The 16878-nt window shown below is 40.7% G+C and overlaps 1 protein-coding gene across 3 annotated transcripts in view; it reads left to right on the forward strand.

Moving 5' to 3' along the window:
• The window catches only part of SPoCk (secretory pathway calcium atpase), a 131594-nt gene that overhangs the window by 3820 nt on the left and 110896 nt on the right, over positions 1 to 16878 (forward strand). For all 3 annotated transcript variants that reach the window (XR_012829881.1, XM_075700922.1, XM_075700918.1), the window contains exons 3-9: positions 845 to 934; positions 3901 to 3936; positions 6169 to 6230; positions 8069 to 8177; positions 8730 to 8882; positions 10284 to 10352; positions 16585 to 16727. Coding sequence is in view for 2 of the 3 variants with exons in the window: in XM_075700922.1 (XP_075557037.1) it covers positions 845 to 934; positions 3901 to 3936; positions 6169 to 6230; positions 8069 to 8177; positions 8730 to 8882; positions 10284 to 10352; positions 16585 to 16727 (662 nt within the window). In the remaining variant the exon portion in view is untranslated. The remainder of the gene's footprint in view (positions 1 to 844; positions 935 to 3900; positions 3937 to 6168; positions 6231 to 8068; positions 8178 to 8729; positions 8883 to 10283; positions 10353 to 16584; positions 16728 to 16878) is intronic.

Below are 16878 nucleotides of genomic sequence, written 5' to 3' on the forward strand. Positions count from 1 at the left end.
TTAAAGTCTGCACATTTTGTTGTTGCTACATGGCTAAGTGCAGAAGAAAAAAAGATGAGAATACTTTCTAGAATGTAGAGCCAAATTTAAATGAGAGTGACAATTAATGCCTTACAGCTGGTTGAAGCAGTGTGTAACCCAGTAAAAGCCACAGTCTGACTTTTGCTGCTTATGATGTCATGGGAAATGTCTTCTTTTCTGAAATGGAGTTTTTGTACAATAGTTTGATCCCTGAGTGTTTAATTTCAACATGACATATTGAAGTAGGTATTGTTAGTGCTGTGCAGCTATCTTGTGAGAATAATGCCATACAGTACTTGCTCACGTCGCATTAAACAGGATAAAATAAAATGCAGTCAAAATGATGTATGAGCAAATAGTGTCTCTGTAATTCAAGAATATTTGTAGAATAATTTATGTAATTCAGTTCTTATTGTCCAGTGCTGTAGCCGTAGCATGTGAGAAGTCTTGCTGCATACTGATTTACTGTTGCATGGCAGCCACGTTATAAACTGAGTTATTGAACATGGCGAGGACCATGTTTTGTTTTCTCCTTCATAGGTTATGCAGATGCATCCTATTTGTAGACATTAGTCCTGTGCATGTGTGTGTTCTGCTTACAACAGTAGTATACAACTTGCTAATAAAGCTTTTGTGTTGGCAGCTTATTGAGTTCAGTTAATGTAGCACTCAATCAGCTTGTGGAATTCATTAAAGCGACTCAGTATGTTTTAGCTATTATGATATCTACCAAGCTAGTTGTATGTAGATAGCTTGTTCAGATTACTGATATGTCTGGTTGTGCCAACTTTTGGACACCTTGTCTCTTTCTTTCTCTCCACAGTTCAAGAATCCACTCATTGTGCTCCTTTTGGCATCTGCAGTTGTCAGTGTCTGCATGCAGCAGTTTGATGATGCGTTCAGCATTACTGCTGTAAGTGAATGCACCATGCTATACAGGCATTGTGTTTTTGATATAAGCACTGTTTGCTGTTTAACAAATAAAGCTTTTCCTAGGTGGAGACGTCTACAAGTTGCCCTGTGGACATCCTAGGTGTAGACACTCTTTTCATCATTGTAGACATCCCGATGGAGCAAAATATTTAGTAATAGTATTGAAAAAACAAAAGCACTGGCAGTCACAAGCCCCCCCGCCCATTACTACTGCAACAGCTGTGAGCACACTGCTCTTTGCGTAGCTGGCAGAGCTTCCAGGAAGGCAACTAAAACAGCTGCTGCACATAGTATTACGTTGGTTTTCATCTTTCATTTTTTTACTTACAAGTGCAATTCTCAGTTTATGTATCAAGCCTGCCACATTGTCCACCTGATAGTGATCGTTTTGTTTTGTTCTGACATTTCTTATTTTTTGTTAGTCCGATGCCATATTTTTTTTTCTGAAACTGCTGAGACGGTACAATAAAAGGTCTGGCAGGTACAACAGCACCTCAAATTTATTGAGGTGCTGTCCTATACTGTTGTTGATGTGACTACCGCTTCACTTTAAACATGTTATTTTGTGTGTGTGATCTGACTCATCACTGCCGACAGAAAGTAACAAAAGAAATATTCCACAAAAATTGAATCTGTGAATAAAGTAATGATAGCACTGCTGAAAAGTGCTCAGTGCACAAAGGTGAACCATAGCTCTGGCTATCTTGTAGCTCTGGCAGGTGTCAGTGGTAACTTATGACAAGCTGAAATGCCCTTGTACACTACGTTATAGGTCTTTGCACTGGTCGACTGCAAAAGCATCAAATGAAATGGGAGGCTTTCGTAATTCTCCATGTGTTGTGTGATCTTTTTTTTTACAATATGATTGCTACAATTTATGGACTTCAACCAACTGGAAGTTATGTGCATTGTTTTGTTGTCAATCTTTGCGAGCAGAAATTTATGCTAACAAGCGTAGTATTCTTTACCTGTAGCTTGTAGATTCACATTTTGTCGTCGTTTTAATTACTCCAAAGAAGCAACTATCTTTTGTGGTTGGTACAACTGCTATGCAGTAAATGTTTGCTTCTCATTTGAAGTATATATTTTAACAAACTATGTTTTCTCACAAGCTTTCCATTCACTGTTATTGTGTTTGCCCATTGCAACAGAATTGTTAAATTTGACTTTTTTGTCTTCTATTCTAAAGCATACTTTGCAGATGTACGTAGCATGGTTTACTTTTTTCTGCAATAGGGATGTTCTTTTCATACGCTACATGCAGCTGCTGCAACCTTTTGGAAAGGCCTTGCTGGCACCTGCACTGCCATTAGAACCTCTCTTCAGAGCCCGGGAAAAGGAACCATATAAATGATATCATGAAAAAACTTTCTTAGGTGTTCTTGAGCATGCTTGACAACTTTTCCAGTAGAACTTATGTCCCAAAACAAATATTTATAAATTTGCTTAATTTAGCTCAATTAGCTTAAAGCACTTCGTGTGAATAACCAAAATTACTACAGTAGTAGGCCATTGGTCACATTTTCATCTAATAAACAACTTTAAAAATTTTTTTATTCAAGTTACATGAAACATACATAGTCGCTTGTTCATATTCTGCTCAGTGTGTTCTAGCATAGCCATTCAATCAGCTTAAATCTCAACTGACTGCACTTCAATTTGTTGTGCTCTCAGTCAGGTGATGCTACAGCTCATGATTGATTGTTTTCTTGTTGGCATGATTCTTGGTTGCACACATTGCTGTTTGAAATTGCTTGCATTTATTTATTTTGTTCCTAATATCTGCCCTGCTTTCATAACACCGAGCTCAGCAAGGTGATAAAGCAGTTTTCACTAGTACACATTGCAGCTTCATGGTGCAAACCGTCATTGCTTATACCGGAGCATACTTGCTGAGCCATACAAAACTTTGCACAAAATGTGTCCAATTAGGGTGTGCATGCACTTCTGTGTTCGTGCACAGCTGTGAGCAGTTTACTGAATTAAATAATAAAATAGGCACTCATCATTGGTCATCCAAAACACCATCAACTCAAGAATCTCTCAATACCCAAAGAGTTTCATACTATAGTCTTTATTAGGAAATGTGCTGCTGAAGTGCTCCAGTCATTAAGGATTGTAGGTATTGCGTGTATCTCTCTACAACATTGCATTGCTTCATGTGTTACCTTTATTGTGGCTTCTTTTATTGTTATTTGAAGTTCACAACATATATTGTGTGCATGGTTCACATATCTTCAGAGCAGTAAAGTGTTTAGCATTCATATCAAAGTTGGTCTGTCACATAACTTTCAGTGTGCACATAAATGGGAACAATCTGTATGAAAATTTAACAGTAATGATTGGTCTTTTTTGTGTATTCATTATGGTCTTCTCCTTCTGCACTATTATGAAAAGAGTCTGCAGAGACTAACAAAAACTCATTGCTCTCCAGCAAATGTGTTACTGTTCAGTAGCTTCAAGAAGGCTACATAATACAAGGAGCCACAAAAACATTTGAAGCAAGTAGGACAAAGTCTACATTCTTCCATACCAGTGTCTGAAACAGACACAGCTCCCCATTTACCTATAGTAATTTTAGTGTGAAACTGTGTTGCTAGCTCACTGGAATGTGCTAATGGGAGCATTTTCTGACATTTGCATGTGTCTGTAACTATTTTGTCATTTGCACACAGTCCATCAAAATATGCTGCTAAGTGAAACAGTGTTTCTGTGCTTCCTGTAACCGTATGCATGATAAACTGAAGTTAACCAAATTGTAGTTGTAAGATGGGTCGTACAACCCTTAAGGTTAATTTAGGATAAGGGCTGTGTGATGTCTAAAATCAAACTGGCATGGCTCTTTTTTTTCATCTTCTATTTATCCCTTTTTGTTATTATTTTTTCATATTATATCTTTTGAGTATGCTCAGATAGTAAAGTTACATTTTGTTCTCTTTCCTATAGGCTATCATTATTGTGGTGACAGTTGCCTTTGTTCAGGTGAGTTCCCGATTGTATATTGTGTACTAAGGCTGGAGAGCAAGAGAAACTAGCCTTAAGCTAGTTAAAAACTAACTTTGCATATACATTTATGGCTTTTGCCTTATACCTGTTGTGTACAATGGACCTATGTGAAATAATAGATGAGGAATAACCTCAATTTTTAATGCATGTTAATACAGAACTTTACAGCTTCATTCTTCATTTGGCAAATACTCTGATATACGGAATAAATAAAAGCCAGTGGTTGGAGCTACTGGGCATATTAATTCTTCATATGAGCAGTGGTAACTTTAATAATGTGTGACCAAGCTAAGATATTGGTAATTTAAGATGGGAATAATCATTGCCTTTATCATTGTATTATGGCAGTCAATTACTATGCTTCTAAACGAAAGGTAGATGGTTCGAGTGATAATTAGATGGTATCCATATATAGCGAGTTCAATCTTGGTGGTGATTGACTTCACCTTAGACCTGTAATCCTTTCTCGCATGTTGTCTATCAGCAATGTCCATGGTCGCAGTGTATTTGCTAAATTCGTAGTATTACCAGCTGCCATTTTTGGGTATTACATGTGCCATCACTGTCACACTTTTGCCAGCTAAAGCTTATCAGTATTCAAAAAGTGATCAAAAGTGATCAATATGACACTCTAGCCAGACATCTATTACTGAAAGATTAGCCTGCAAATCATGTTCAATTTAAAGTACTGTCAGTGCTTGAACATGAATGAAGTGGTGATGTATTATAGTGTTCTACTGCTGAGCAAGAGGTCGAGGGTCGCATTCAGGGGTCCAGGCACAGAATGCAAAGGCTTTTGTGTCCCATGCTTGGTTAACCTGCATGGTCTGCATTACACTATGGCATCTCTTGTAGTCCTTGTGCTGCTTTGGACATCATACATAATCGACCCCAACCAACCCTAACAGTAACCAACCCTGCACATGCACAAACTTACTTGAAAAGCTGTGTTAACTGACAAGAATAGTAACATAAGGCAAAGTAATTTATTATAAAGCTGAGTGAAGTCTTTACAACACAAAGATTTAAAACAAGCTGTTTTATTTTTGCATACATAGGTTATATATATATATATATATATATATATATATATATATATATATATATATATATATATATATATATATATATATATATATATATATATATATATATATATATTTTTTTTTTTTTTCAGTGTACTTGCTTGATGATTTTTGATCACTATATCATTATTACATGCTTCTGCTCGTCCACCTATGTGTTCAAGTGCATTAGGAGCAGAGGCCTTCATCAGGCTGTATAACCATTAGCTTCTGCTCCCGCTCCAGTGAATAAGCGGGACAAATAAACTGAGACTGAAGCAATCACAGGGTAAATAAAATCAGATAAGTATTCTAAAGTTGTAAATCTAGCTTCAGATGCACATCTGCCACAAATCCAATATACCAGCCTTTAGTAACTCGCACTGTGGGAACACCATAGTTGCGGGTGCAGCAGCAGAGGCAGTGTCAATACACTGCTTTGGGAGAAACAAGCACCGCCTGCTGGGAGTGGTTTGCTGCAGGGCCGACTGTTTCCAGGCTTGCCACAGAGAAATGTGCTCGTGCCATGTAATCGCGTGTTCTCCTTAGCAGTGGGCTACACTATACTTATGCTCCGTGACCTAATGATGCCTTATATTAGAGGGATCTGTTTGCATGCACCTATAATTATGAGCTTTAAAAATGTGCCAAGACATTGCATTTCGTCAGTCATATTGACATTATTACGGCAGCAAATATTTTTCTTTGTGCATGTCTCAAAATTTCAATCATCTTTTCAATGTAGCATTTGCCTTCTAGTTTCACGATTGTTAACACTAACTGTGATTGTAAATACAATTCTCTACCCTTTGTTAATCTCTAGGCTTCTGTTATACTTATAAATTGTTGTTAATTACTTCTAATGTTGCACTGGAGAAAAACATCACCTGCTAGCCTCAAGCAGCAATATCTTAGAAATTGTAGGTTTCTTATTTTGTGTGTGTTAAAAAGAAATATAAATCAGTGTGACTGTTTATTTTTGCATAGTATTTTTTAGCATTACGAGTGTTCTTTTGCTTGTTTATTTGCTTCAACCTTTGTCAGAGAACTTAGAAGTCTTGTAGTAATAAAAATAAAGAATGGATGTTTTTCTCAGTGGGCTTGAGCATATTGCGTATATCTGTCTTATTATTTTCCAATGCAGGAATATCGTTCAGAAAAATCGCTCGAAGAGTTGAATAAATTAGTACCCCCAACATGCCATTGGTGAGTTTATATTTAATACATCCGTATGTCTTTCTTACAGCTGACAGTGGATTGCATTATAATGTTCCCTACTGTGGCAAAGAGGGTCAATTTTTAGTAATTTTAGGTACTATTCTTATATTATGAAGTGCTGACTTTAATACAGGATGATTCACCTCAGTGTAGCCCATTATTTGTTCCCTTTATTAAAGAAGCAAATTCTGTGGTAACTGAAAGGGGGTGAACAGGAACATTTTTGTGGGTGTACCTAAACATGCTTAGATTTTAACGTGCAAGTACATAGTGTCCCAACTAACATTGGCCTTCTCTTAAATATAATGAAACCTATGCTGATAATACCGGTGTATTGTTGTTCACTGCTAATCAGTATTCTAATTAGGTAATTAGCTAATATAACCATCTGATGCAATATTCATTATTTATTATTTACAGGAGAAAATTCAGTGGCAATTCTTGTTGAATAGAAAGCATGGGAAAGCAATAATTACATTGCAGCATCTGGATCGTGTACCACAACAGTACATTCGAACGCCTTGTAAATGTACAAACCCATGTTTCTTTATGGTCCATTGTCTTTAAGTGTCATTGTCTTGATAATTGGCCAGCAGCTTCACGATCCACAGCCTGCTAGCAAGCCAACATGCAGGTCCCATGGGATCATGCTGATTTTACAGTTGCATATTAGTGACGATGCAAAGCGCATGCAATTTATTTTTTCCGGGCCGCTTATCGGCATGGGCCGCTTATCGGCATGGTTTTGGTTGGCCAACAGCTCATCAAAACCTGCCAGAGACATTTTGCTGACCCGTCAGAGGCATTGCACTTACGTTTATTTCACATAGACCTCATTGTGGATTTCTTTCCCCTGTTATCAGCATGTATGCTTGCAACGAATATTGGATATGATGAAGGTATTTTCATGTTGGATGTGACTTCATTATAACGTCTTCCATCTGTAGTAACCTTGTTCCACCAAATGAATGGAAGTGGGGTTTTTAAAGCATACCAATCTAAACTGATTTAGTGTTGATCTCTAAAACTTTAAACAAAACAACACCTGGTAGGTAAAGGCGAAGAAAAGGGATTAACCAAGGGGCCTGATTTTTATTAATCATATCATAAGAAGGCAAGAAACAAAGACACCAACGACAACATAGGGTAAATTACTTGTACTTACTAATTGAACTAAAGAAGTGATAAATTAGTGGCAATGAAAGTGAATGCAAAAACAACTTGCCGCAGGTGGGGAACGATCCCATGTCTTCGCATTACGCCTGCGATGCTCTTGATCCCACGTCTTCACATCACCTGCATAATGCGAAGACGTGGGAGCATTTCCCACCTGGGGCAAGTTGTTTTTTTTTTCATCCACTTTCATTTCCATTAATCTATCATTTTCTTTAATTCAGTTAGTACCCGCCATGGTTGCTCAGTGGCTATGGTGTTGGGCTGCTGAGCACGAGGTCGTGGGATCGAATCCCGGCCACGGCGGCCGCATTTCGATGGGGGCGAAATGCGAAAAGCAAAAACACCTGTGTACTTAGATTTAAGTGCACGTTAAAGAACCCCAGATGGTCGAAATTTCCGGAGTCCTCCACTACGGCGTGCCTCATAATCTGAAAGTAGTTTTCGCACGTAAGACCCCATAATTTAATTTTTTTTAAAAATTCAATAAGTAAGTACAAGTAATTTCTCTTATGTATTCCTTGGTGCCTTTGTTGGCTTCTCATGATATGAACACCTAGTAGGTATAGTATTTGTAACAAGTATTAATACTTGCAGCTTTTATGGTTTGTTTTAAGTGAATAGTGCAATATATATTCTTTCTACTTTTGCAGCCTAAGAGGTGGCCAAGCAGAAACATTTCTTGCAAAGAATCTCGTGCCTGGTGATATTGTTATTCTTAATGTTGGAGATCGTGTGCCAGCTGACATCAGACTATTCAGTGTGAGTAATGTGTGGGAATTGTAATTTGTGAGGAATGTGTAAGTGTGAGAATTGGAGTAATAGAACAGAATATTGTTGGTAACATTTCTTGTGTTCAGACACTATTGTTGTCTTGACCTTTTTGGTGGTACATGCAGTGAGCATGTTGCAAAAGGCACCTGCTGCCATTTAAATCCACAGATTGTTGACAACTTGAGCCGGACTGCTTCAGTATATTAATATAGAAACCGTCTATCTTAATGTTGCATTTATTATGCAAAATATTTGCTCCACTATGCAGGTGCTTTGCGTGCAAGGCTGCGTAACTTCAGTTTCATTTATTTTTTGATGCTCTATCTTGTGATCTTTTGCATATGTGAAGCTTTGGAGATCCTTCGTAAAGCACTTCTGATCTTCTGCATGAATTTGAGGGAATGCTTGTAAGCTTTGCAGACAGTGAAATCTGTGCACGAGTTACATGCCCGGCAAGCTACATGTGACAGTTTGTTTCAATTATCTCTGAGATGGCATAACAGAACCATAATTTAAGTGCTTTGTTGCAATTCTGTGCAGGCTGTTGACCTAATGATTGATGAGAGCAGTTTCACAGGTGAAACTGAACCAGCTGCCAAGGTGACTGCACCACTGGAGAAAGCAGGCAATGGCATTGCCTCGAAGCTCAACCTGGCCTTTATGGGCACACTTGTTCGTTATGGCAATGGCAGGGTTAGCATTGCCTCTTTTTCTTTTTCCGTACTCCTATGATTTTCTGTCATGTTAGAACTGCCCGGGTTTTTACCATGCAAGTAGTCAGGCAGTGATATTTTGGGGGGCTCTGGTTTCACTTTGGCCTTGTGTTCTTCATGTGACTTGATAAATCACCTAAAATTTAAAGCATCTAAGGCATGATGCTCATGAAAAAAGTTGCATAGCATATTGAGAAAGATGCAATCAAAGTGTTTCTGCAAAAATATTTGTGGGTAAAATTTTTCCTAGCTCCAAAGAAAGAGCACAAAATCTGAAATTGTACCATATTACTAAGCACTTGTATGCAGTGACATAAGCACATCCTCAAGCTAGTTCCGAATTAACAATCTGTGTTACACGCACGTTGAATCTATCAATAAGCTGTAAGCAATCACAGTAATTTTTAAAACTTCCACTATTATGTAGATGCATGACCGCCATTGTTGCATCCTGCTTGCACTTGTGTATTCTGTCAGTGGCAAAAACACTGGCATAGTCAATAAGTTTCCGTGCACGTTTAATCACAATCTCAGCTGGCATTCATGTTGAACAGCGTCAAAAAACACATGAACAAGGAAGAGCACAGGACCAGCGCTGTTCCTGGTCCTGTGCTCTTTCTTGTCCATGTGTTTTTTGGTGCTGTTTAAAATTAATGACCCGTACCAATTAGCTTGCACCCAAACGCTTCTAAGTCACCTAGCATGGCCACATCACTTTATCAGGCAAGTTATCTCAATTCTATTTGTTTAGGTCTAGCAGGGCTAGGCCCAAAGGTGACTGCTGAGAGAGACAAGGAGACAGTGCTGCTGACAACACGACGACTTCCATTAACACCCCAAAATATAGCATTAGTGTGAGATGTGCCGCTGTTTAGTTGTAGATTAAAGGGTGTCGATCTTCACGCTATTGATAAAACTATTGACCAACAACATGCTCTTTGATCCATTGCTGTCACTAATGGCATATTCATCCGCCATGCTGTATGCAACAACGGTGATTCATTAGTAGCATGCTTGAGGGTAATAAAGTTGCTGTGTGCAAGCACTTAGTCACATGGTACTTTTTTCGATCTCACGCTCTTTTCTTGGAGCTATGAAAAGTAAAATCCCTAACAGCCATTCATGGAAACGAATTAATCTGATCTTTCTCAATACATTCTACAGCTTCTTCATTAAATGCTTTGTGCTGAAATAAGTCATTTGAAAGTTAGCTAAAAATAAGATCTTTCTGTTTGTCAGTTTCATCATAAAAAATGAGTTGCCGAAGAGAGCCGTGAACACTACTGCGTCAGCCACATTTTTGTAGAAGTCTTGGCCGAAGTTAGCTGAAGTACCCTGTACAATGCCTAAATACTTTTCTTTTTTTATTACAACCTTTCAGGGGATTGTAATAAACACTGGAGAAAAATCTGAGTTTGGAGACATATTCAAGATGATGCAAGCTGAAGAGGTGAGACGCAAAGTTATGCTAGTGAATTTAGCTTGCTTTGCACTTTACAAAATTGTGCTCCATAATTTTATAATAGTTTTTCAGACTTCATTTTATTCACACAGAGATTCACTCTTATGAGTCTAGCCTTGTTTTCTCAAAATAGCCAAGTAATTGTAAAGAAATAGGTGGCCTAACCTGACTGCACTGTACCGCCGGAGAAGTAGCTCAAACTTAATGACTGTCAACTCTATTTTGAGATATGATGGTGGGAGGCAGGAAGTGAACCTTCATGTGAATGAAAGTAAAGCCACCTTTATCTTTCGGAAAGCTGTTCCCACCTTGTGGACTTCATCCGTGTGCATTTGCATGATGGTCATGTTGCAAACAAAAATTTGCCAGTGGATTTGGGCGAGACCTACAAACTCTACTTGGCAGCAAACAAGAGAACAGACAAAGCACATATAGTGGCTGTGCTTTATGCATAGACAATAATTTCCTTTCTAACTACGCCAGATATTTTTTTTCTGAAGGAGCTACTGCACTCAATATTTTATGTAATACATAAACAAAAAAAAAAAATGGATGAGTGCACTTTTCACACATAAAAGCTTTATTAACTACATGTCATAAAAGAGATATAAATTGCCAAAATCGAGATTGTGGGATAAAATTGCAACAAAGTTTGTAAAGACACGCTTGTATCTACTAAAAAAATAGAACAATAATTATGAAATATACAAAATGTATTGCTGTCTAACAGGCATTATATCCCCCCCAAAAATTAAAATTTTTCATTCAATAGCTTTTCCGCTAGAAAAATTTAAGTGTGAGCACTACAGTTTGGTGTGCCGGGCTGCAGCCAATATTCCGGGCTGGCTTGCGTCGTCGTCGCTCTCAGAGTCAAAGTCCAATGAAAAGACAGCATCCTCAAACTCGCTGCTGTCCGATCCACCGATAAAATGAGCCGCAAATGCAGCAGAATCACGAGATCTATGATCTTTAGAAGCGCGCATGTTGCTCCCCGAGGCGGCCATTTTTGCTTTCTACTTTGACGGCCACAAAACTTCGGAGTGCATTAAAAAATTAATGCCTTGTGGGGAAAAAGCAAACTGTTTAGAAAACAAAAGAATAGTTCTCCTCCTTCATGTCCGATAGTGCAGTGTCTCTGTGGGCGGCTCGGAAAGTCTTGAAACCGGCATTTCAAACCACCGTTAGTGAGCTAACGATGCTCAATGGGCAGGGTACGGAAAGAGTTAAGTAACATACATATACTTTATCTCAGTAGTTCCTCACAGAGCCAAAGCAATGAGGCCTGCGAGTGCAGATGCTTGTGCAGCTACATATATGGCCATAGTTCGGAATTTGTTACTTGAATAAATAGCCTTATCAAATGATCTCATCAGCAGGTGTTTGCTTATAAGCTTCTCTGCAGGTCACAGCTGCAGTCTTTTGTGCAGTTGTGCTTTGCTTTTTAATAAAATATTTATTGAGATTCATTTATGAGATTCACTTATAAGGAGAGGCCTTCGGCCTGCAGTGGACATAAAATAGGCTGATGATGATGATGATAGAAATCTTTATTTTGCACTTTCCTTTGGTTACTCGTTCTTGGCAGTATTCTTCCTGCGCTTCTTTCCTGCGCGAGCCCATTCGATGTCGTTCCTTGTTTGCCAAGTAAAAAGAGGTGCATCTCACAGGTGTACTACCTGTGAGATACACCTTATTTAATTTCTCTTTTGCGGGTTTACGGGTCTTTATGGCAAATGGCGGGCATTATTTACATTTGTACTAGTAAGGATACCCCCCTTCATTTGCATAGAAAAGTTACCTTAGATGGCCCCCCCCCCCCCTCCGAAAAAAAATCCTGGGTACGTGCCTGCCCACTATGTTGGGCCCTATGTTATACTTAACGCCTCAACGAGGTAAACTACAGTGTAGACCGCTTATAATGTAAGTTGCGGGAGTTGTAAAAATCTGTGCTATAAGCGGTGCCGCGTTATTACCAAAGCATGCTTTTTTTCGGCTTTTGCCTATGTCAAACGGACCACCCACCCTTCAAACACAATTTATTACATATTTCACTCACACACAGATGCAACACAATCGCAACACAGCACAGAAACCAAGTTCTCCTGACAAGTGCGACATCAGTGGAAGAACGCTGTTATTTTCGTCTGGAGATTTTTTTTAACAGCGCTTCGAACAATTTCGTCCTCTATAAGGCTTAAGCACTGAAGCACTTTCTTACTGAAGCACTGAAGCGCAAACTGTTCTTTGCGCAGTACATCTTCACTTTGCTGAGGTATTCCAAAGTGTCTTTGCACCGGACATCTGGGTCTGGTGCCGAGTCGACATCGTCGTCCGACTCGTCTTTGATTGCAAGCTCTCTGTTACCGCCGCGATGATTGCATCATCCGTGCACGCTTCCTCACAGACAGGAAGCTCTGACTCACCGGCACCGACATATTCTTGGAAGGTGCATGTGGCAGAAACGAACTTGCTTTCAACGAGGCCGGACCACACACCGTCGGTGTTCACCGTCTTATTGGCAACATTGTCTCTCGGCTCATTGGCGTCAAGAGCCTCTGCATTGCGTGCAAAGCCTGCTTTGTTGAAGCACTTGCTTATTGTAGTGGCTTTTGCCTGCCACCACGAAGCGGCAATCATATCAATCGCACCCCTTAAATTAACTTTTAAGAGGCTGCTGCTGCATGCGCAGCAAAACAGCAAAACTCTTTCACTGATGCGTTTTTTGTAAAGTGCCCTTACGGTTGCGATGACACCCTGGTCGAACAGCTGACATTTTTAGTCGTGTTGGGAGGTAGAAACTTTAAACTTGACTGCAGACAACTTTGGCTTGATGTTGTGGGCTGTGCAATTGTCGAGAATGAGCACGATCTGTCGCTTCTCTGCCACCATGTCTTCATTGAACTTGCAAAGCCAGTTTGTAAACATGTCTTGCGTCATCCAAGCCTTTTTGCTGGATTTGTATGTCACTGGCAGGCACTCTCGCTTTTTAAAGCAACGCGGCCTTGCCTATTTTCCAATGACATACAGATGACGCTTGTCGCTTCCATCCATGTTAGCGCAGAACACAGTTGTATGCTCTTTTGAGGCCTTGCGGCCAGAGCAGGCTTCGCCTCTCAGCGCCAAAGTGCGGTTGGGCAGAAGGTTGTAAAATACGCCTGCTTCGTCGGCATTGTATACGTCTCTGTCCGTATACGTGGACAGCATGGTTTCCAAATTTAAGCGAAGCCAGATTTCGATGAACTCGTCGTTGACATCACCGCTTTCACCACACACCACTTTGCGGCTGATGCCATGGCGATCCTTGAATCGCTGGATCCATTCATTAAGTGGGTTGAAGTCGTCGTGGCCTAAAAGAGCACCATGGGACTTCGCTTTTTGTTGGAGCATGGGGCCACTCACTGGTATGCTCTGAGTCCTAACTTCACGGAACTATCTGAAGAGCGCTGCGTCCACGTCTTCGTACTTCGACGTACGTATTCTCTTCCGTGACAGGGAAGACGAATCTTGCTGCAGCTGCTGCCGCAATTTGTCATTGTTCTTGTATATAGTTGACACGGCTGTGTCGGAAACGCTGCATTTGGCTGCCACTGACGCCTTCTTCAGCCCACTTTCTATGTCCCTTATAACGCATTCTCCAGCGTTAAGGCATGCCTCTTTCTCACACCGCTTGAAGGCTCCGCCAACGCCATGGTGACAAAAGCCCGACAACACACATGCACAGAGGACAACTACGACACGATGAGATCACGACGTGCACACACCAAATGCGACAAAGAAACTGAAAAAAAAAAAAATATGAGTGCGCTGTCGTCACTATCTCTTCTACCCCGCACTCCGCGCATCGCGCACCCTGATTGGACGCTGCTATAGTGACGAAATCACTCGCCCTCCTGCCTCTAAAGTCTCCTGCCCTTCTCATCCTTCTTGTTTCACTTTTCGCAGCTGGTCTCCACGTGCGCGCCCACGCTCCCCCTTCACTGCGTTTACACGCCCGGCAACCGTGCGGCTGTGCGGGCCATGCTCAACGCCTCCGAGAAAAGGCCGTGCTCCATGCACCGATTTCATGGTCACGCGCTTAAAGGAACTGCGCTATAACCGGTATTCTGCTTCACGCACCTACGCAATAAACGGTCCGCCTATACATTGAGTTATCTGGGATATATATCGGTGGTAAAAAAAACCACGCTATAACCGGTCCCGCGCTAAAAGCGGTTACGTTATAAGTGGTCTGCACTGTATTGAATTGCACACCTCACAAACAGTGGACAACACTCGGCCAAAACCAATGTCATGCACGTTGCCCCCCTGAATCTTTACAAACTATGAGCAACTGACTGACTTGGCGTGTGGGCTTCGTCTGCCAACGGGGAAATATCACTAGCTCTCGTAACAGACTATAAAGACGGAGAGTAGAGAAGGAAGATGACATTCAGCTGGCTGCCTCTGTAACAGTCCCAAAAAACTCCAACCGACTCAATTGATCTGCCTTGTATTCTTAAGCAAGCGTTTCGCACATAACAATGTGTTACCACTTGAAATTATAAGTACTGACTCCACTCAAATGGTGCATGGTTTAAGATTTTTTCAATGACACACTATACAGTAAAACCTTGTTACTACGACCCTCGTTAATAAGGAAAAATCAGCTAATACAAATGCATTATTTAATACAATCAAACTCTTGTTAATTCAGTTGTATTTGGCTGCACATCGGTTGATTTGGACAACTTGGACCTCGGCGAGCCCGGAGTGCTGCAAAGATGCGACACAAAAGAACAAGAACGGCGCTAGCGTCCAACTGAAACGAAGTGGTGCAGTCTGCATCACCATAGTCATCAGCGGAAATCCTACGGGAATGCCAACAACGCCGGAACGCTTCGTGCCTCTTTGCGCCTATTGCCATCTTGAATCAGTGCATGCCTTGGCTTGTGTACCTTTAGAACTGCAAGATCGCCGTCCAAGATTGCGTCAATAGTGGCTGCGCTTTCGTCCGCAGCGGTTGCAGAGAACAGCAGTTTCGTTTTGACTCAGTGGGCGTGTCAGCCGTATGACTTCATAACTGCGTAGTCGCCATCCATGATCACATCAACAGCGATCGTGGTTTCGTCCACAGTAGTCAGCAAACGGTCATTTCGTCTTGACTCTGTGCAAAACCGTCGAGGATTAAGCGCACCGGCTATATCGCATTGAACGGACTGTCAGTTCGCGTCCAGCTCACTAGCGGAAAAAAAAAAATCGGGATGTGCGCACGGTAGTGAAAAGCATGTCTCAAATGAAGGCGCACGCCGCGGCCGTGCTGCGAAGGAAGTCACGTGGCCTTCGCCGCTGCAAGAGCCAATCAGTCACAGTGACAAGAAGTGCAGCTTCCGCATTACTTTTGTGCCAAATAGGAACAGGATTTGCTCAGTAAATAAAAGCATTTATGTAGTAAGCATTTCATTATTGTTTTCCTGATGCCTCGATAATTCGAACATTATTCTTGGTCCCATGAGATCTGAATTAACGAAGTTTTACTGTATTCTTTCTAGCATTAATAAATTTTTAATTTGTTTATTGATGGCTACTTAAAACAATTATTTCCTTTGACATCATTTTACTGTATTTACTTGAATGTAAGCTAATAGTTAAAAAAAAGAATGAACAAAGACCGGGGGTTAGCTTAGATCCGAGGACACGGTGTGGTTGTAACTGCCAGATACTGCCGTCTGTTGAAAGGTTGATACGATAAGGTAGAAAAAGATGTTGCTGATTTTGTCAGGATGTGAAGAGCAGTGGTAATGTCTGTGACGACGGAGATGAAGCAGGTGGATACGAAAGCAATCGTAAATGTTTGAGGCATCACTCAGGAGACCGTCAGGTGCCTGTCTGCTTTGACATGCCCTTGCCATGTCTACTTCACTTGGCCTGGTAGTGAACTGGGTCACGGCAACAAGGGATGAAATTTTGGCCAGTCTGATAATGTGAGCATTCCAAAAGTGCAACATTGTGATTCTTCTTGCAGTCAAATGCCCGTTTTTCATTTGGCTTACATTCAAATGAAGTTCTTTTTTTTTTTTCTCCCCCCCCCCCCTTTTCTTTTTCTAACCTTCCAAATTTCGGGAGTCTGCCTGGAATTGAGGCTGGCCTAGATTCAGATAAATATGGCACTATATTTACATGCTAGCATTACAGGCATTGTGCTTTATTTAGACTGTATCTGATTTATTATTTTTGTTGTCAGGCACCGAAAACACCACTACAAAGGAGTATGGACAGCTTAGGCAAACAGCTGTCATTATATTCATTTGGTATTATCGGTCTCATCATGCTTCTGGGCTGGATCCAGGGCAGGCCCCTGCTTGAAATGTTCAACATTGGTGTCAGGTCAGTTGGAAGTTGCACTTGCTATTTTGTTGATTCCAGTGTGTGCCATAATGGTCACCTGAGCATGAAGTAAGGTTTTGACACTGTGCATAGTTATTAATGCGAAAGCATTATATGCCCCATTACGGGAAAATTCGTCGGCGTGACCGAA

This window comes from Dermacentor variabilis, chromosome 1, assembly GCF_050947875.1.
Source record: "Dermacentor variabilis isolate Ectoservices chromosome 1, ASM5094787v1, whole genome shotgun sequence".
In the NCBI taxonomy this organism is placed as follows: domain Eukaryota; kingdom Metazoa; phylum Arthropoda; class Arachnida; order Ixodida; family Ixodidae; genus Dermacentor; species Dermacentor variabilis.